The following is a 23,154-nucleotide window of genomic DNA, read 5'->3' on the forward strand; positions in this document are numbered from 1 at the left end:
GAACACATATAATACTGAAACAATCCCATCAAAGAGTAATAGAACCCACTGAATTTCACAAAGGAGAAAGAAGATAAGCAGCTGGAAGAAAAAGGAAGAAGAAAAGAAGGAAGAGAAGAGGAAGAGGAGAAGGAAGAACAGAGATCAGTGGAGAGATCAATGGAAGAGATGTAAAACATTTTGTTTTGGACATCTTGACTTTATTTTCTAAGAAAGCTATACAAATATTCAAATACAAAGCAAAACTTCAGGCACACTAAAAACAAAAATATTCCACTCATACAGATCCACATATATTTTAAAACAACAAAAATTTCTGCAATTCTTTAATATTTGTTCCCAGTTTCATCATTTTAATAATGAGCAAGTAAAATTACCTGAACTGAGAGATCTAATAAAGATGGAATTTAAAGTAGACAGTTTTCAATGACATACTTTTCCCACAACTCACCATTTTTTTCTATTGTATAAACAATGCAAACTTTATTGGTTCTAAAATACAGAAAGAAAAAGTGCATATCATCTAGTATCCCTCTCTCAGATTTATAGTACGATGAATATTTTAACAATATTTCCCAGAGGCCTAACAAAAGCAATTACCTTAAGTGAGAAAACATATTAAGTGTTGTGTGTGTGTTTATTAAGTTGAACTTATTAATAATTAATCTTATTTGTTGGGGAAATGGGAATTTCTCTTTTTATTTGCAATTGATTTTTGAATTTTTCAGATAATCTAAAAGTAAGAATAATAAATAAAACTCAACAACTTCTTAAAAAAAAACAAACCCTATAGTTTTGTTTTGTTTTAAAGAACAGTGTGGTTTTATTTATCTTTATCTGTTCCACTAACCTTAAAATACTTAGCTTGGTTTTCTGCTTTTACATGGTTACACTAAACATTCCTTGGGATTTGAATGTCAAAGCATAGAGATATTCCAGCCCAGAAGCAAATACAATTTTTCTTTTGTCCCAGTACAAGGGAAACAACCTTACATGCCACAAGGAGGAGTGGGACTTTCTTTGAGTCTTTAAAAGTGACTAATTTACCTTTTTTTTCTTTCACTGAACACTATTTCCCAGGGTATTTTGCTATTAATAAAAGGAGCAGTACATTTTTTCTGAAAGTATGTGGTTCTCTTTGTACTTTAAAGACAGATACAAATGACACCCTTTTCAGAATCTCAGATTGGGAAATGATCCAAACATAAGTCAATTAAAAATCACTGTTCGTTTATCAAAGTCCAAGAAGGTGCTAATTGCATAGAAGGATTGTGAGGTTACTGTGGCAAACTGCAAACTTACTTTCCTGTAGGTGTGAAGTCTTTGGTGTTATTAAGCAGACTTTTCTTGTGTCTACTGATCTAAACTAACAAGTATTTATTAATCAGTTACTAGGTTTAAAATCCTGTAAGTAGCACTGAGGACACACATAAATATTTACTTTTGAGGTGGGGAGAGGAAGGAGTCACAATAAATAAACAAAGACATATTTGATAATTTGAAGTGGAAATAAAAAGCACTACTATTTAAGGAAATCAGGAAAGGCTTTATAAAGAGGGAATAGGGGCAGCTAGGTGGTACAGTGGATAAAGCCCTGAATTCAGGAGGAGCTGAGTTCAAATCCAGCCTCAGACACTTGACACTTAATGTGTGACCCTGGGCAAGTCACTTAACCCTCATTGCCCTGGAAAAAATAAAGAGGGAATAAATGAGTCAAGCCTTGAAGAAAGCTAGGGAATATAAAAGGTGGAGGGAAGGAGGAAATTCATACCTATCATGCTAGGCCAAGAGTTAATAGTTTGGGAAAAAACAAATGGGATAATTTGGCCAGATCATATATCTGCATGTATTGTTATCACAGCTTAATTTTTTGTGGTAAACAAACAAGGCTTATCAGAAAGAGATCAAATAGCTAAGGAGTTGAGGGGATGAGAGGAGTAACATTCAAGAAAACCTAAGGGAGGCAGAAAAATGTTATAGAAAGAGGAAAAGGTTTTATGTTAGGTGTCACTAATCATTTGACAGATTTCTTAAACAATCAGGGTAGTGTTAATCTAACCTGGAGTCAGACAGGGATAAAAGAGTTCTTAAGAAATGACACTTTAGGCTAAGAATGGGCTGGACAGGAGAGACTGAAAAGGAAAAGAAGTCAAAAGATGATAGGGCTGGTAGCAAGAATAGAGCTTGATGGAGATATCAAACTCAGGGATCTCAGTACCCTTACCTATGCCGAAATTTATTATATGTACCTGTAATTTCTACTTTAGTCATAGTAAAATACTTTATTATACTCACAATAACTAGCCTGATAATTTATTACTGTTATAATTTCATTTAGTGATTCACTGAACAAGGAAGCATGTCTTAAGGTCTTGTTATATACTGAGTATCATGTTAAATTGAAGCAGAGGCAAATAACTTAGGACTTTGCTTGCCCCAATTAAGTTTACATGTTAGTAAGAGAATGTTCTCCATTCCAAAGTGGAGGATTTTACAGTACTCTACAAGTTGCTTGCCTCAGATATATCATACTGATGCACAGGCAATAAAACTTCTTTTGATATACAATTAAGACCTCAGTTCTTATATTACCCTATGACCACAAAAGGATAAAGTAGCGGGAAGCCATGAATGGAGGATGAGTTTAAGTATTAACAAATGATGCTGTGTTAGGCTATTAAGAGGGTAGGTAGAAATTTTATAGGCAAAGAGGAGGCAAGAAATCCTTTAAAGTACAGGAATGGTATAAGTAAATGCATGAGGAGCATGAAAAAAAGTAGGAGATAGAAGGAAAAAGTAGTAAGATGGTTTGGGGGCAGCTAGGTGACACAGTGGATAAACACCGGCACTGAATTCAGGAGGACCTTAGTTCAAATCAGTCCTCAGACACTCAACACTTACTAGCTGTGTGACCCTGGGCAAGTCACTCAAACCTCATTGCCCTGCATCAAAAAAAAAAAAAAAACAACCAAAAGAGGGGGCAGCTAAGTGGCACAGTGGATAGAGCACCGGCCCTGGAGTCGGGAGGACCTGAGTTCAAATCCAGCCTCAGACACTTAACACTTATTAGCTGTGTGACCCTGGACAAGTCACTTAACCCCAACTGCCTCACCAAAAAAAGAAAAAAAGAAAAGAAACAGTAACAACAAAACACTCCACAAAAACAAAAACAAAAGCAAAAAAAGTAACATGGTTTGGCTGGGATGTAGAATATATAAAGGAGAGCAAAACATGATAATGATAACAGCTGACAATGTTATCACAATTTAAAATTTGAGAAGCCCTTTATAAGTGTTATAGTGGAATCACTTGTCACACAAGAGTTAAGTTCTAAAACCAATGTCCAAGGAAACTTATATAGTAAAAATTATTACCATTTCCTGACTATGTGGTTCTCTGTACCTGAAATGCTTTTCCTCCTTACCTCTAACCTCTGATTTCCTTGGCTTCCTACAAGAATCATCTTAAATCCCACTTTATATAAGAAGCATTTCCTGGTCTTCCCCAATACTAAAGCCTTCCCTCTGGGAGTACCTGCCATTCCATTTACTATATTTACACATACATTTATATATATACATAACCTACAGCCTACATATCCATATGCATATATACATTTCACACATGGATAGTAGGAAGACTGATGATTGAGAGAAATACTCTTAAAATGGTTTCAGGCATAAGCATGATTTTATTAGGGGGTACAAACACCACCACCCAACTTTTTTCTCTAACAGTTTTACCATAAGGTAGAGGACACAGAAAAGTCCAAAATAACACAGTGAGGGAATTATAGTTGACCAGTAATGCTAGGGAGACCAAATTATGTTGGATCTCTCATTAGGGTTACCAATATAAACAAAATGAATAGAATGGGTATTTTGAAAAAAAGAGAGGATAAAAATCACACAGCAAGAGAAGGTACTCACAGTATGAGAAATACATGGAACTAAAACTGAGATAATAGCAGATTCATTTCTCACCACTGATACTACACAGGACTCGTATTTTGTGAGAAAATAATGGGGTTTTGGAGACTCAGACCCCTCCCCCCACCACACACACATAGGAACTCTGGCTAGGTGATAGGCATGTGTGAGACCCACAAGTTCAGCAGCCTATGCACTAAGATGGGAGGATAGGATACAAAATAAACTCACATAAATCATCAGAATTTTTCTATATTACCAAGAAAATCTAGCAGCAAAAGATAGAAAGAGAAAGAGAAATTCCATTTAAAATAACTGTAGACCACATAAAATACTTGGGAGTCTACAAACCTAGTAGCTATATGAACACAACAATAAAACACTTTTCACACAAATAAAGTCAGATCTAAACAACTAAAAATATTAATTGTTCATAGACAGATTGAGTCAATACAATAAAAATGACAATCATACCTAAATCAATCTATTTATTTAGTAGCATACTAAACTACCAAAAAATATTTTATAGAGCTAGCAAAAATAATAACAAAATTCATGTGGAAGAACAAAAGCTCAAGTTTATCAAAGGAATCGATGAAAAACACATCAAAGAAGGTGATCTCAAAGTTTATTATAAAGTGGTATTTATCAAAACAATCTGGTACTGGCTAAGAAATAGAGTGGTAGATCAGTGGAATAGAATAGGTATGATTTGCAGTATAGTAAATTACTATAGGAACCTAGTTTATGATAAACCCAAAGATCCAAGCTTTTGGAAGAAAAACTCATTATTTGATAATGTAATGGTACTCTTACTCTCATATGTTGGAAAATATAAAAAGCTCAGAAGTTTCGAGATCATTGACTGTGTATGTTTACACTCAGGCAGAAGTAAGTATTTTCCAAGTGCTATTAATATGTTTTCAATGCTATTAATATGCTTTAATGTGCTTTGCATATAATGTTCTCTAAATGTATTGTGTTTCACTTCATTCCTATTTCACTGAAGTTCTACCAAGCTGTTTATCTACATGACATGAATTGAGTAGCACTTCATTTATCAGAAGAAAGAAATTGCCTTTTTCTCCAATGTTTCATCATGTTAAACAACTAACATAGATCCATTCTTTTTAAATGAGATCATCTATATACTTCCTCCCATGGTACCAACATGGAATTTTTCTTTAATTCCATTTAAATAACAGAAGTCAATCTTCATGAAATATTTAAATTTATTTAGGTTCAACTGAAGAAAATATAGTGGCACTAATTTCTTTCCTTGCTTTTCTTTTAGTTGTCTACTTTTCAAACATTAACAAATATTAATATGAAATGAATCCATTTTCCTACTGATTAGAATTCCTTACTATGAAATACCAGTAATATAAAAAGTTTAATGCATTATCATTTCCTCAGGCCTTGATGGCTTTACTCCAAGTAGGACATCTAATTAAAATTAAGAAACAATTACCTTGGCAATAGAAGTGCAAAGAGAACCATGATTTATATATTTATTCAGTGTTCTTTACTCCTGTAGACCTGTTAGCCAGTTCAGTCTTTATATAGAGATTTATTTGTGTTTTTACAATGAAATTCTACAGCATATGCATTACAAAAATTAAATGTTATAGAACAAAATTAGTACCTTAATATTATAATTTCTTGTGAGCAAATGATAGAACTATAAAACATGTAAACCTTCATATACTGAAACATTACTATCATTCCAAAATCTATCCTGTTCACAAAGATTGAGTGAATTAAATTTGGCATCATTGACAGAATTTGTCCCGCCACTAAAGTCACTGAAATGGAAAATGAACCAAGCACTAAAATTTTATGACATACAATATATGTATTACTAGGGAGGAAAATCTTTTTCAATGGGTTGCTAATATAATATGTAGATAAGCTAGCTAGTATAAGAACAAATAACTTTAAACTTTCAGCTCCTGGCCTTTCTGGTTATGACTATTATTTTGGCACAAATGATGCCAGATGCAAGGTGGATTTTTTGTGTTCTTTTTTATAAAATCAAATGCATACAAATTCTTCTGGCCAAAATTATTTATTGTCCACTTTATACTCGAATTGCTAACTCAGTGTGATTAGTGTCATGACATATGTGGACATGCTGAGCAAATTCTAAACAATATGATCAGTGTATACACATATGTCTGCATATAATTAAAATGTGATACACTAACAAATATGCTGTATCTTAGGAGAATTTTCCCCATTTTCTATACATGAATACCTTTTATTAGGCATATAGATGAACACAATCATATACACCTACTTTCATCTACACATTTTATATTTTAGGTACAATCTAGGTATATACTGCTGCAATTTTTTTCTTTTTTATATTTTATTTTTAATAGCATTTTATTTTTTCCCAATTACATGTAATGATAATTTTTAGCACTCATTTTTACAAGATTTTGAGTTCCAAATTTTTCTCCCTCTCTCCTTCCCCTCTTCTGAAAATAGTAGGTAATTTGATATTGGTTACACATGGACTATCATGTAAAACATTTCTTAATTAGTCACAGTTATGGAAGAAGAAACAGATCAAAAGGAAAAAAAAACATGAAGTGAAAAAAATATTCTTTGATCTGCTTTCAGAGCCCATCAGTTCTTTATCTGGATAGGAATAACATTTTCCTTCATGAGTCTTTTGTACTTGTCTTGGATCATTGTGTTGCTGAGAGGAGCTAAGTCATTAATAGTTGATCAGGACACAATGTCGCTGATATTGTATACATTTTTTCCTGGTTCTGCTCATTTTACTTTCCATCAGATTGTATGTCTTTCCGGGTGTTTTTTTCCCCTGAAATCTGCCTGTTCACCATTTCTTATTGCACAATAGCATTCTATTACATTCATGTATAACAGTGTGTTCAGCCCTTATCCAATCAAATGGGCGTAGTCTCAGTTTCCAATCTTTTGCCACCACAAAAAGGGCCACTATAAGTATTTTTGCATATGTAGGTCCTTTTGCCTTTTTATGATCTCTTTGGGATTTAGAGCTAATTAGGGGTATTGCTAGATAAAAGGGTATGCACAGTTTGGTCGTCTTCTGGGCATAGCTGCAAACTGCTCTCCAGAATGTTTGGCTCAGCTCACAACTCCACCAATAGTGCATTAGTGTCCTAATTTTCCTGCATCCTCTCCAACATTTATAATTTTCCTTTTTTTTGTCATATTAGCTAATATGACAAGTATGAGGTGGTACCTCAGAACTATTTTAATTTGCATTTCTCTAATAAAAAGTGATTTAGAACACTTCTTCAGATGGCTAATGATTTATGTGGATTTATCTTACATCCTACCACTTTGCCAAAGTTGTTAATTATTTGAAGTAGTATTTTAGATAATTTTCTAGGGTTCTCTAAACATTCCATTATATTATTTGGAGTGAAGTTTTGTTTCCTCATAGCCTATTCTCATCCCTCTGATTTCTTTTTCTTCTCTTATTGCTATAGCTAACATTTCTAGTACTATACTGAACAATAATGTTGATAATGGGCATGCTAGCTTCATCTTTTATCTTATTGGGAAGACTTTTAGCTTATCCCCATTATAGATAATGCTTGCTGATGTTTTAGATAGATACTGCTTATCATTTTAAGAAACATTCCCTTTATTCCTATATTCTCTAGTGTTTTCAATAGCAATTTGGTGTGTATTTTGTCAAAAACTTTTTCAGCATCTATTGAGATAATCAATATTTTCTGTTAGTTTTGTTATTGCTATGGTCAATTAACTTGATTGGTTCTCAGGGGGCAGCTAGGTGGCACAGTGGATAAAGCACCAGCCCTGGATTCAGGAGTTCCTGAGTTCAAATCCAGCATCAGACACTTGACACTTAGTAGCTGTGTGACCTTGGGCAAGTCACTTAACCCCCATTGCCCTGCCCCCCCCCCAAAAAAGAGATAATTTGATTGGTTCTCTAATATTGAACCAACCCTGCATTCCTGGTATAAATCCCAGTTGGTCATAGTGTATATAATCCTGGGAATATATTGCTGTATTTGCCTTGCTAGTATTTTGCTCACATTTTTGCATCAATATTCATTATTGAAATTGTTCTATAATTTTCCTTCTCAATTTTACCTCTTTCTGGTTTAGGTATCAACACATTATTTGTGTCATAAAATGGTTTGGTAGGATTCCTTCTTCACCTATTTTTCCAAATATATTACTGGAATTAATAGTTCTTTGAATGCTTGGTGGAAATTCATTAGTGAACCCATCTGGTCCTGGGTATTTGTTCTTAGGGAGCTCATTAATGGCTCATTCAATTTCTTTTTTCTAAGATGTGGTTATTTAGGCATTCTACTTCCTAATCTGTTAATGTGTATAATTTGTATTTTTGTACATATTCATTGATTTTGCTCATATTGTCAGATTTATTGGAATATAATTGGTAAAATATTTCCTAATGATTGTTGTAATTTCTTCATTGATGGTGATTTTACCCTTTTCAATTTGGATACTGGATATTTGATTTTTCTTCTTTTTTTTAAACTCAAATTAATCATGGCTTATCTGTCTTATTGCATTTCCCCCCCTCCCTCCATAAAACCAGGTCTTAGATTTCTCTATTAGCTCATTAGTTTTTTACTTTAAATATTATTCATTTCACCTTCAATTTTTTCTTCTTTGAGTTTTTTATTGCGTTAAATGATCTATTAATTAATTAATTGATCTATTCTTTTTCTATTTTGTTGATGTAAGACTTTAGAAAAATAAAATTTCTCCTAAGTACTGCTTTCCCTGTATCCCATAAATTTTGATATTTGTTCTCATTGTTGTCATTCTCTTTAACGAAACTGACTGGTTCAATGGCTTGTTCTTTGACCCACTTGTTTTTTAGGATTAATTTTTAAGCTATCCTACTGCCCCTTTGCTGAATATAATTTTATTGCATTATGATCTGAAAAGAATTAATTTAATATTTTTGCCTTTGTGTAGGTGACATACGCTGCTGAGAAAAACGCATATTCCCAACAAATATTATATGTAATGGGGACGTTAGAAGCATTCCTAATGAGATCATGGATGAAAGAGGGATATCCATTATCACCTTTATTTTTTAATACTGTACTAGAAATGTTACCTTTAGCAATAAGAGAAGGAAAAGGAATGAAAGGAATTAGAATAGGCAAGGAGGAAATAAAACTATCACTTTCTGCAGATGATATAATGGTATACATTGAGACTCCTAGAGAATCAACTAAAAAACTACCTGAAAAAATTAACAACATTAGCAAAGTTGCAGGATATAAAATAAATCCACATAAGTCATCAGCATTTCTATACATGACCAACAAAGCTCAGCAACAAGAGATAGAAAGAGAAATTCCATTTAAAGCAACTGTAGACAATGTAAAATACTTGAAAGTCTACCTGCCAAGACAAACTCAGGAACTCTGTGAATATAATTACAAAACCCTTTTCACACAAATAAAATCAGATCTAAATGATTAGGAAAATATCAATTCCTCAAGGATAAGCCAAGCTAATATAATAAAAATGACAATTCTACCTAAATTAATTTACTTATTCAGTGCCATACCAGTCTACCTAAAAATTATTTTACAGAGCTAGAAAAAATAATAACAAAATTCATCTGGAAGAACAGAAGGTCAAGAATATCAAGGTAACTAATGGGAAAAAATGCACAGGAAGGTGGGATATCCATACCTAATCTGAAGCTATACTATAAAGCAGTAGTCATGAAAACTATTTGTTACTGGCTAAGAAATAGCATGGTCGATCAATGGAATAGGTTAGGCATAGGAGACACAGTAGTAAATGACCATAGTAATCTACTATTTGATAAACCCAAAGACCCCAGCTTCTGGGATAGGAACTCAATATTTGACAAAAACTGCTGGGTAAACTAGAAGATAGCATGGCAGAAATGAGGCATAGATCAACATCCTATACCATATACCAAAATAAGGCCAAAATGGGTACATGATTTAGACATAAAGGGTGATACCATAGGTAAATTAGGAGGGGAATAGTTTACCTCTCAGAGCTATGGAAAGGAGAGCAATTTATGAACAAACAAGAGCTAGAGAATATTATGAAATGCAAAATGAATGATTCTGATTACATTAAATTAAAAAGTTTTTGTACAAACAGAAGCAATGCAGGCAAAATTATAAGGGAAGCAGAAAGTTGGGAACTAATTTTTACGGTCATTGTTCCTGATAAAGACCTCATTTCTAAAATGCATAGGGAACTAAATCAAATTTATAAAAATGCAAGTCATTCCCCAATTGAGAAATGGTCAAGGGACATAAACAGGCCACACATACAAAAATATTTTTAGCAGGTCTCTTTTTTTGGTGGCAAAGAATTGGAAATTGAGGGAATGCCCACCAATTGGGGAATGGCTGAATAAGTTGTGGTATATGAATGTAATGAAATACTATTGTTCTGTAAGAAATGATGAGTATGCAGATTTCAGAAAAACCTGGAAAGACTTAAGTGAACTGATGTTGAGTGAAGTGAGCAGAACCAGAAGAAAACTGTACACAATAACAGCAACACTGTGTGGTGATCAACTGTAATAGACTTATCTCTATTAGGTATATTTTGCTTTTACTTTGTCTGAGATCAGGATTGATACCCCTGGGGTTTTTTTTTTGTTTGTTTGTTTATTTTTTACCTCAAACATAATAGATTCTGATCCAACCCCTTACCTTTTACTCTTTGTCTGTCTCTCTGTTTCAAGTGTGTTTCTTATAGTTAACATATTGTGGGTTTCTGCTTTTTGATTCACTGCACTATTTGCTTCCATTTTTTAGAAGAATTCATACCATTGACATTCACAGTTATGATTTCCAACTATGTTTTTCTCTCTATCCTATTTTCCTCTATCTCTTTTTTTCTCCTTTCACCCTTTAACAATGTTTTCCTTCTGTCTACCCACTCCCCCAAACCACTCTCCCATCTGTCAGCCTCATCCTCCCCTGTTACTTAATCTACTTTCCTCCTACTTCCTTGCCAGTTAAGATAGAGTTCTCTATTCAATGGACTGTGTGATTCTGTCTTTGAGCTAATACTGAGAGTGTAAGATTCAAATGATGCCTATTGCCTACTTTTCCCTCTTCCCTTTCTATACCTCTTCATGTAAAATAATTTATGTTATTCTACTGCTCCCTTCCTTCTGTACCCAGTGTACTCATTTTTATCATCCCTAATTTTTAAAAATTTCATTTCCTCAGATTCAACTTATATGCTTACCTTCTATCTATCTATCTATATTCTTTGTAGCTATACTACTAGTGATACAATTTTTAAGAATTACATGTATCATCTTCCCATGTTAGAATGTAAACAGTATAGCTCTCTTGAATCCCTTATGTTTTCTGTTAACTGTTTCTGATTATCTTGGGTCTTGATTTTGGAGAGATCGAATTTTTGCTTTAATTCTGGCCTTGAAAGACTTGAAATCCTCCTATTTCATTGAATGACCATTTCTCCCCTTTATGTAGTATGCTTAATTTTGCCTGGTAAGTGCTTCTTGGTTGTAGTCCTAGTTCCTTTTCTCCCAGAATATCATGTTCCATGACCTCTGTTCTTTTAAGGTTTCAGCTACTAAATCCTGAGTAATCCTGAGTGTGGTTCCCTGATGATTGCTTTTTTTTTTTTCTTTCTGGCCACTTGTAGTATATTTTCTGTGACCTGATAGTTTTAAATTTTGGCTATAACATTCCTTAAAGTTTTTCTTTTGGGATCTATTTCCTGAGGTGATAAGTGGGCTCTTTAGATGCCTATTTTGCTTTGTGGTTCCAAGATATCAGGGAAGTTTTCTTTGATAATTTCTTGAAATTATTTTCTTGAAAAAAGTTGTTCAAGTCTTCCTTTTTATTATGGATTTCAGACAGTTTAATGATTCTGACATTGTCTCTCCTGGATCTATTTCCCAGGTCAATAGTTTTTCCCATGTGGTCATTTTACATTTACTTCTATTTTTTTTTATCTGTTTGAATTTGATTCTTGATGTCTCATTAGCTTCTAATTGCCCAATTTTAACTTTTAATGAGTTGTTTTCCTCAATTAACTTTTGTACTTTCTTTTCCATTTAACCAATTATACTTTTTAAGGAGTTGTTTTCTTGAGGAAATGTTTGCATCTCCTTTTCCATTTGGCCAATTCTACTTTAATTTTTTCTTTGGGGGGGGGTGAGGCAATTGGGCTTAAGTGACTTGCCCAGGGGTCACACAGCTAGTGTCAAGAGTCTGAGGCTGGATTTGAACTCAGGCCCTCCTGAATCCAGTACCAGTGCTCTATCCACTGCACCACCTAGCTGCCCTGCCAATTCTACTTTTTAACAATTGTTTTCTTTTTCCAAGCTGTTGACTTTTTATCATAGTGCTCTTGCATCACTCTCATTTCTTTTCCCAATTTTTCTTCTGTCTCTATCCTATCATTTTAAGCTCCTTTTTTGAGCTTAAACAGAACAATAGAACCAATATATTTGGAACCTAGCATTTCAGAGAAGCTAATGTTCTACAGAGGAAGTCAAATTGGGAATCAAGAAAATAAAATCAGAAAATATGTCTGGAAATGACAAAATGTATACAGAGAAAATATATAAGCAGCAACCTAATTAGAAAGATACTCAGCAATCAGGTTTTGTATTATGTCAAAGAGGGGAATATCTCAAAAGAATTACACATTAATTAATATTAAGTACCCCAAAAGGTGACCAAGAAGCTATCAATAACTAATAATCCATATATTTACTCTTTAACATTTATGAAACCTTTGAGAATGGTGGACACATAGAATAATTTTCATTAAAATACAATGATATGAGGCAGCTAGATGGTACAGTGGATAAAGCACTGGCCATGGATTCAGGAGTACCTGAGTTCAAATCTGGCCTCAGACACTTGACACTTGCAAGCTGTGTGACCCTGGGTAAGTCACTTAAGTTTTGTCCTGCAAAAACAAAACCAAAAACAAATAAAATACAATGATAGAACAGGAGACTTTTTTTTTTGGTGGGGCAAGGAGGGTTAAGTGACTTGCCCAGGGTCACACAGCTAGTCACTGTCAAGTATCTGAGCCTGGATTTGAACTCAAGTCCTCCCGAATCCAGGGCTGGTGCTTTATACACTGTGCCACCTATATGTTCCCAACAGGTGATTTTTAACACAATTTTCTATAATAGACCAAATCCTCATGCTCACAGAAATGTTTTTAAAAAATTATAAGGAAAATGGCTTCTGTGTCTGTTGTTCATTAATTATCTTTTTAAAGCTTTTAATACAAAAGGGTAAAACACAGTCTAAAAGTCTCTTTTTCAATAAATTGTTTCACATGCATATTATAAGATCATGTGAGACTTTTTGATATCTCTCCTAAATACATATAAGAGACAGTATTATTTAAAAATGACAATTTAGCTGGATAACTTGGGTCAAAAAATGACAAAGAGAAAAGAATGGAGCACATCATTATTCAGTACTTTTTATGGTAACAGACCTCTCCTTCATGACAGAAACCATCTTTTAAAAATTAGTATTCTTCCAGTGAATGAGAAAATGAATGAATGAATGAATGAATGAATGGAAAGTTATTTGTTAAGTAGCAGGTTCTGTGGTAAACACAGGGGTTACAAATATATAAGATAAACCCTCCTGTATTCAAGGAGACATATTTCACAAGACAACACACAAGGGGTTGGTAGCTAGGGATTTGTGACTAAGAAGTCACAAGGATTATAGATGAAGCCATAGGACTCCCATTGATGCTATAGATCTGAAAGAATGGAATATGATAACCTCTCTAAAATTAAAACCACAATTGGACAATGGATAGATATATGGTGAGTGTAGGTAGATTGAAACATATTAGTAAAAATGACTCACACAGGAACATTAAAAAAATATTAGCCATGACATGCGTGAAAGAAGGATGGTCACTTAGCAAAAATGATGCATAACAGAACAACAATTTGAGTGTTATGGCTATATCTATGGAATGTTATAGGACACAAAAAAGATCTCTAGAATGTTGAGTTGATTCTCTGAGGAAGACTTATAGAAGAACATGGATTCCAACCTCACAGGATGTGAAATCACTGGTGAATGAAGTTGCAAGATTAGAGAAAGTGCCAAGCTGACATCATAGTTCCATCAGAATACTTCTAAATATTACATTTAGTTAGTAAATACATACTCCTAAGTGGAACAAAACTGTTAGTCATATGTTTTTATTAAAAAACCTAAACAAACTTGTCAAAAATGAAATGAACTTTAAAAAGGTTAAAATATGAAATAAAAAAGAGTCTCTTAGAGGCTATTAAACATCCAATGGATATTTTAAGAACTGATTAGAAAATCAAGCAAGGATATCATTTCAGTTTTTATTAATGCTGAGACAAATTCTGATTTTATAGACCAAAATATTAATGGTGAGAATATCTAATTAAGTACAATTTTGGAAGACAACAAAAAGGAGACAAACTGACTCTGTATAGTAGATGTACTTTATCTAATAGGGTTATTATCTGTGGAATGATGCAACTTTTGAAGGGGAATCGCTGCTTACTGGTACCAAGAGGAAAAGAATTGTGGGAGGTGAGGTACAGCCCATTTCTCTTCTATAAAACTTAAATTTGCTAGGGTGAAAAACAAAAAGCAAAACAAATAAACAAACAAAAAAACCCATGACAATTTCTCAAACCTAAGGGCAGACTGTGGACAGGAGTCTGAGTTAATTCAAATCATCCTATAAACTCTATGCACACGTTGGTAACTATTGGTATAAACTGGTTTTCATTAATTTGGTTATAATTCCTAGCAATAAATAATAGTTCTACTATTTTATTCACTGAATGACCATTCTAATTTAACAACAGTTAAACAGTTTTTGTCTAAAAAAAAAAAAAGAAAAAGAAAAAGAAAAAAATAAGACACTTAACAATTACTAGCTGTGTAACCCTGGACAAGTCACTTAACCCCAATTGCCTCACTAAAAAAGAAAAAAAAAAAGAAAAAGAACAGTTTTTGTGAAATTTCACATATTGTACCTTAGTGTGTAAAAAGGAAGTTGGCATGTTTAAACAGCTCATAATAAGAGTAAAATAACCACTTACCTGTCTATAATGGCACACATGTCAATACTGACATTAGCAAAGCTACCCGGCTTTCTTTGTTCTATTTCATGTAAATTGACCAGCTGATCATCCACTTGGATGAGCTGCATACACCCTTGGAATGATGCCTGAAGTACAGAGTGATCTGAGGTATTCATCTGTGTAAGAAAACCTGTGAAATGGAAGAAAGAAATACTGAGTTCTGCTTGTGACAGGCTGTACTAAAAAGCCAACAGGTAGCTGTCCTAATTATAACCATCGTCTCCAAATAATACCTTCTTTTCAAATCATAGAATCTCAGGTCTGGTATAGACACTGGAAACATTCAAGATGAATCACTCATTTTCCAAATAAGGAAAGCCAGGACCAGAGAAGACTTGTTCAAGCTTTTAAACCAATGAGATGTGCACATTGCCACAGTTCTACACTTCAGAATCCAGAACTCTTCCATCAGATATGGCAGGATGATACAGTGGAGAGAGTACTGGCTCTGGAGTCAGAAGACCTCAGTTCAAATCCCATTATTTAATGCATATTACTTAAGTGACATCTTAATATTGATGACAGTTCCCCTTCTACAAAAAGAAATCCTTAGAGAGATGGACTGTGCTCATCGATATGGACAAGCTGATGCTTTTAATATCAGAAGAGTAGGTGGTAAAAAAACAAACAACAAAAAACCCCATAACTCCCACTCTTGTCACTTTTTTTTTTTCAAATTGGCATCTTCCCCTGTTTTCCTGGCTAACTATTGCCTGATTTGATCTCCTTCCTCCAAGACACACCTGAGTCTTTTTCTTTTTTTTTTTTTTAAGTGTGAGGAAGGGAGGGAAAAGAGCTAGGCTTCTGACCTTAAAATTCTATAGCCATTACAATTTAGCTCTCTGTGCCTCTTTCCCTAGAAACTCTGCTCTCTGCAGGCAGCTATCTAAAATGATCTGCTAATCCAGTTTATTATCTCACAGGTATGATATTTTCATTTTAACAGCAACTTTATGACTTAATATAGTACTAGTTTACAGTAAGGCTTATTTTTTCATGACACTTTAGATATAACTTACATATTATGCACATATATTGTTAGGGCTCAAAATGCTAATGGATGAGTCTAAAATGAAAAGTGAATGCAGTAGCTCTTCTCAGATATCTAAAATATAGAAGGCAAATTGTAATAGACATTTTGAGTTTTATTGTTCAATATGTTTAAAAGAACAGAATAATGAACATATATCGTATAAAGACTGAATGCATTAATATTTTTATGAGTAAGAAGTTTATCTTAATTGTATATTATTGCCCAACTATATAGTCGTATAGAATGTGTAAAGTTTAAATATTCTAGGATTTTTCTTTTCCAAGAAGGAATATAAAACAGTGCTCTTCTACTTACTTGAATAAATAAATAGAAAAGTGAAAAACCATTAATTAAGAGCCTACTGAGTGTTAAGCATCATATTAGATACTGGGAAATCGAACAGAAAAGCGAGATCATCCTTGCTCTGAAGAATTTCACATTCTAAGTGAGGCTGACAACATATATAACAGGGCTCTGTAGCAAAGTGGAAAGAAGGAACCACCTTAGCTAGCTGCAGGGAGGATAACAAGGCCTAGCAGAGCTTAGGGTAAATTGTTTGCACATGGTAGAGTGTATTAGTAAACCAGAAGATAAGACCCAGCAGATTTTTAATTAGTTACTCGCAAATGTATTTTATCTTAACATTATTATGATAATAATTTACTTTCTATAGAATAGATAGGAACTGAGATCATTGCATAAAAAAATCCAATTTTATTATGATAATGAAATTTTAAAATTTATAGGAACAACTTTGTGCAGTGTATCACAGTTTATCTGAATGACAGGGAATAAAAACTTCAGAATTCTTTTTCCTCTCAATTGACAAATTAATAAAGAAAAGTTCAAGTACTGTATAAAAGAAGTATCATTCACACAATTCACTACATACTTATTAAGTCACTACTTTGTGGCATGTACTACTAAGTTCCTTTGCCAGCCATGTTCATTTATATCTTTAGATTTTTTATTAAAACAATATATATAGGGGGTTTTGTTGCAAATATATATAGATATAGATATAGATATATAGATATAGATAGATAGATTGATATTCTTTTTTAAAAGGTCAATGTAATAATTGCACATGTATAACCTATACCTCATTGCTTACCACCTCAGAGAGGGGGAAGGGAAGGAGGGATATAATTTAGAACTCAAAACTTTAAAATGTTTCTTATTTAAAAAAAAAAATGTCTGTGAGAGTATTTCAAATCTTGATCTTCTCCAGTGCCCTCTGGTGGCTAAAGTAAAACAAGAATTCTTCAAGCCAGGAAGTATCTCTATTTGCATAGAATCAGCCCAATCAAAGAATGCTGATTCTTTGAAAAGGTGCCTGCTGAGACCCCTGCATGCATCAGAATGGTTTTCAAATCAGCTTAATCAAGGTACAATTGAATGGAGGCAGTGGTCTAAAACTAGCAGTGAGTTAACATCCAGCTGCAGCTTTATTGAATACTCTTAAAAAGACTGTCATTAGTTTTTTTTTTCTTTTTTTCTTTTTGGATGTTCAGTCTCCAAATACCCACATTTTGCCTCAAAGAACCATTACAAAAAAAAGAGACAATCTATTTGGGTGAATAAGACCCTTATTGAGGCAGCAGCTGCATAAACACACATCAGAAGAGATTGGGTATAATTAAGTTCATAAAACAGTCCTTCATCAGTCACTCATGACAATGTTCCTGGTAAGCATTGATTAATTTTGGAGTTTGCCTTTATCAGGTCCTCTTATTTTTCTACATGGGTGATATTCTTTTTTTTTAATGTCTAGGACATATTAATTTTTTTATTTTTATTTATTTTTGGTGAGGCAATTAGGGTTAAGTGACTTGCCCAGGGTCACACAGTCAGTAAGTGTCAAGTGTCTGAGGCTGGATTCGAACTCAGGTCCTCCTGACTCCAGGGCTGGTGCCTTATCCACTGCGCCACCTAGCTGCCCCCATGGGTGATATTCTGAATGAATTTAATTATCGCCAAAAAACAAAACAAAACAAAAGATAAGTACATACATAAGGACATTTTCCCCGTTGTTTTTGTTCATCTTCAAGACTTTAAATTGGCATTTACATAGCCATTTATATATGTTATTTCATTTGATCCTTAAAACAACCCTGTGAGGAAGGTGCTATTATTATTCCCTTTTTACAGATGAGGAAACTGAGATTGATCAAGGTTAAGGGTGAGTGTCTTGGTCACAGTAACCTAAGTAGTAGGTTTGAACTCAGATCTAACTTGGGTATACTATCCTCTACAGGTGCCACCTAGCTGTCCTGTTACAAATGATACTGCCAATTTTCTGTTATATTACAGGATCGGGAAGAGATATATCATGCATATGTTACTCTGGGTAGCATAACAGAGTCACCAATCCAAAATGATAAAAATCCACTTGAAAATATATAAAAATGTTTTGACTATGCCTACTAATACTCTGCATACAATCAAGGTCTCACCTCCAAGCACAGATTCCTTTAAGAGACTCTTAACATCTCCCTGTCATAAATCTTCCTACTCTAATTGATATTTCACAGAGCTTCAGAATTATTTTTCCTGAAGTGAAGGAGTGACCATGTCACTTTCATACTCATTAAACTGTAGCAATAACTCCACATAGTAAAATATAGTAAACTACACTTTGCAATTTAGGCATAAGTCCTTCAGAAATACCTTTAAAATGAATTTAACATTGTTTTAGATCTAAGCATATATAAAGAAATGTCCAAAATGGTGTAGTCACCCCCATGTTTTTCTTTCTTTCTTTCATTTTTTTTTAAATTTGCAGGGCAATGAGGGTTAAATGACTTGCCCAGGTTCACGCAGCTAGTTAGGCTGGATTTGAACTCAGGTCCTCCTAAATCCAGGGCCGATGCTTTATTCACTGCACCACCTAGCTGCCCCCACCCCCATACTTTTCTACATGTTTTTACTCCAAAAAGTTTGCAGTTACACTTACAGGAAGCTTAAAATATATATATATATATATATATGTATATATATATATATACACACACACACATAGTTTCAGGTTTAATATTACAAAACAAATGTCACTAACCCTAGTATTTAATTTTCAATTAAAATTACTCATTTTTTCTCAGATGACTTACTTTAAGGAAAGATCTCTCTTTGGATAAATATCTTAATTCTTTCTCAATGGGAAAGAGGGTACTTCCTTTTGACAGGTCATAGACTAATTACTTTTGGGGATGGGTAAAGCAATAATCAAACCAGGAAAAGGTTAATTTTGTCCTAAATTTGGTTTTCATCAGTTTCCTTAAGAAAGGTCTTTTGTCCTCTACCTACTGTATACCTTCTTAAGAGGACAATTCTGAGAAGGGTTAATATTTCTTAGAAAAAAATAAAAAGGAAAAAACCCTTTTAGCATGCTTCTACACCTTTGGAATAAAGCAAAATTCCTCAGTTTGGCTTTTAAAGCCCTTCCTACCCTTGCTGAAATCCATCTTTTTCCATCTCCCATTTCTGTGCCTTTTCTTTGGACATCCCTCATGCCTGGAATGCTTTTACTCCTCACTTCCACCTCTTAGAATCCCTTCAACATTGAGCTCAAATGCTAGCTTCTTCATGAAGTTTTTGCTGGTCTACCCTGCCCAAAACCTCCACCTCAACCTACCTTCCCATTTGAACTTTCCCTTTTGGGACACAAATCTGCATGCAACACAAACATAATGTATCTCTCTATGTATACTATTTGTCCCAAAAGACTCAATTCAGTTTTAAATTATTAAAGATGCACTAAAACTTTTGGATCACCTTAGATGCACGTAAAAAGAATTGTTGACTACACCCAAACATAAGACTTAAAAAAAAATTATTCATATCTTTTTATACATCATAAGAATTTATCCCAGCATCCCCTTCCCTCCAGCTCCCAAAGAGCCATTGTCTTTTTTTTTTAAGAAAAAGAAAGAGAAAAAAATTACCACATCCTATCAGTGTGTCAAAAAGTGTGAAAATATATGCTTGAGCACTTCCCACTTCTAGCAAAGAAAGGGATGGCAATGCCATCTTATATCTCTTCTTTGGGATCAAGCTGATTCTTTGTAATTCTACAAAATTAATTCCCTTTTATTTTGTGGTTACCATCGTTTCCATTTCCATTGTTGTCATCATTGTGCTGATTGTTTGCTTGGCTCTACTTCAATTTACAGTAAGAGTTTTGAAGACGGGGCCTATTTTTTTCTTTGTTGTTGCAGTTCCTGGGTTTAGCACAGCTGCTTAGCACATGGCAAGTACTTACTAAATGCTTTTTCATTTACTGATAATAAAACTGTCCTTAGAGAAAGAAGAATTAGGCATGAATTCTGTCTATGCCATTTAATAGCTGTGTGGCCTTGGGCAAATACTCGAATTCTAAAGAGGCCCAATACTCTCATCCATATATATTAGTTACCATCATAGATATTTTTCAGCTAACTCGCATATTATTAATTGATGTGTTTAAGTAAAGTTATAAAAAAATCAACATCTACTATAATGTACATTTTAAACCTTTAAGAAAAACCCTGACAGAAGTAAAAATGTCTTGACATTTTTCTTGATATTATTACAAAATGTATAATAATACCTCTCTTACACAAGTTCATTTTAATAGCAAGTACAAATCAAACCTCAGTTCATGCTCAATGATATAAATGTGAATATTAAGTAGAAGTTCCATTCCTTGTCATAATTTATGTATTTCTCATGTATCATTACTTATTTTTCCCTCCATATCTTCCTAAGATTTCAAGATGTCAAGAAAGCTGTTTAAAATGGAATACCATTGTGCTGTGTGATAAAATAATGGGACTTGGCAGACACCCAGGAGCCCCCACCTGAAGTTTGATTTGGAATTGATTGAATTGGAATTGATTGAATTGGGTGAGACTGAGAGACTAAGTACCTACTTGTGATGATTAAACTGGGGCCACACCTGGCTGGCCCTGAGTAGGGTGTTGTTCTCAGAAATTGAACCTAGTTAAAGTTGATTAAATTGACATCACACTGGGCAACCCTGAGGACAGTATGTTCTCAGAGGCTATGGATTGCAACATCAACAGGAGACTGCTCTCAGCCAATCAACTTGAGGAACCTCCCATTTCTGGGAGGAGGACAGAAAATAGGAAGCTGAGGCTGGAAGACGGGATCTTGCTCTTTTGGTCGAGACATCAGCTTGGTGGCAGGACTTCATGTAGGCTGTTAGGAAAGCTAGGCTTTCCATGCTATAAGGAATCTGTTCTCAATCTTTCTCTCTTCACTAACTTATATCTTTTAATAAACCCTTAAAAGCCTAAACTCTTGGTGAATTCATCAGTGATTTTAGCCAGTTTTCCCCCAAAACTGGGTGGGGGGGACAGATTAGAACCCACATCTAGATTTTTAAATACAGCTGTAAGAAATGATGAGCAGGATGCTATCCGAAAAGCCTGGAGAGACATACATGAGCTGATGTAAAGTGAAATGTACTGTATACAAAATAACAGCAATATTGTAAGATGATCTACTGTGAATGACTTAGTTATTTTCAGCAATGCAGTGATGTAAGACAACTCTGAAGGACTTATTGCCCCACCAAAAAAAAAAAAAGTTACTGTCATTTTGTACATGAAACTGAGACTCATGATGAATAATTCAGTTGTCCAGCCTCCTAGTGATAGATCTTTGATCTCAAATCAGACATTCTGACTCTAAACATTGTTTAGTTGTTTTCTTTTTGTCTTTTACTCTTCCAGACTTCTTTACTGAAATAATAAGGAAAAGAGGAATAAATACCATGGGAGTTTTCAGGAGGGAAAGGTCACTATGGGCTGCTTAAATAATGATAGGTTTTATGAAAGAAGTCTCATGTTAAGGTGGATTTTAAGGGATGGGGAGGATTTGGATAGCAGAAGAGGAAGCTAGGTGGTATTCAGGCAAAGGGAATAGCATTATCAAAGGTGTGACTGTGGGAATAGGCATGGGGCCCGGATGCAATAGATAGTGCATGTTCAAAAATTAATAGCAAAGAATTGATTAGGAAGTATAGGAACACATGATAGGGTGCCTTGAGACTTGGAGTTCTGAACTTATCTAGTATGTGACTGAAAGTTCTTGAACTGGTGAATGAAAGCAAAAAAATACTATTTTGTAAAGACTAATCTGACAGCGGAATGAATGATGGATTGAAGACGAAGAAATCAGCCTACATCAGGAAAGCCCTAGAGATATTAGATATTGTTCAAAGAGAAAGAACAAATTTTGGGTGTTGGATTGGCACATAAGAGGAGGTGGGCAGGCAGTGTATGAGTAGGGAAGAGATAGTCTTAAGAAAAAAATGACTTCAACCTAACAGAAAAAGAAAAAAAAAAGGCAGGTAGAAAAGAAGCTGTTACAAGTTTCTATGAAGGCTAGCCTCACTTTTCCTACTAAATATGAATGATGTGTGCTTCACATTTACATGTGAATGATGCAAAATGCATGAAGGTTATATGTAAGACCACAGAAACTTTGAGGTATGAATGAAATTCACTGATTTTTTATGACTTTTATTGAACCCTTGGCATCTGGAAAATCCAAATCTCCTTCAAATAATATAGAAACTATCAATAAGCATAACATGCATATCAGTTAAACAAGGTCTTAATGAGCTACTCTTCCCCCTCTGCCCTTTCCTACCATTTTCTATCCCTCTCTGCTATAAAGAACAGTCATAACAAAACGCATACTTGTAGAACTTAAAACCAACGTGAAACTGAAATGTACAGTTGTCCCTTCCCTCACTTCCCATGTGTGTCTTTTAATAGAAAACAGAGGGAATTGCACTTATAGAGAAAAAGGAAATCAAATGCTGAGACTAGCTATCTAGATGAGTAAGACTAGTTATCAATTGAAAAATCAATGTGTACAATAGCAAGAGAATCCACAGCTGCCTCGGGCTACCTTAATAAAAGGAATTGCAGAGTAATTCAAGTGAATAACAGTGCTGATTTAAGTATCTGTATTTTCATATTTTTTTTCCTAAAAAAACCTAAACCATC

The 23,154-nt window shown here is 34.1% G+C and overlaps 1 protein-coding gene across 1 annotated transcript in view; it reads right to left on the bottom strand.

Annotated features, from left to right (window-relative positions):
- The window catches only part of CNTNAP2 (contactin associated protein 2), a 2,668,322-nt gene that overhangs the window by 1,137,475 nt on the left and 1,507,693 nt on the right, over positions 1 to 23,154 (bottom strand). The window contains exon 10 of the mRNA XM_043968036.1: positions 15,061 to 15,232. Coding sequence (XP_043823971.1) covers positions 15,061 to 15,232 — 172 coding nt within the window. The remainder of the gene's footprint in view (positions 1 to 15,060; positions 15,233 to 23,154) is intronic.

The sequence above is a fragment of the Dromiciops gliroides genome, chromosome 5, assembly GCF_019393635.1.
Source record: "Dromiciops gliroides isolate mDroGli1 chromosome 5, mDroGli1.pri, whole genome shotgun sequence".
Lineage (NCBI taxonomy): Eukaryota > Metazoa > Chordata > Mammalia > Microbiotheria > Microbiotheriidae > Dromiciops > Dromiciops gliroides.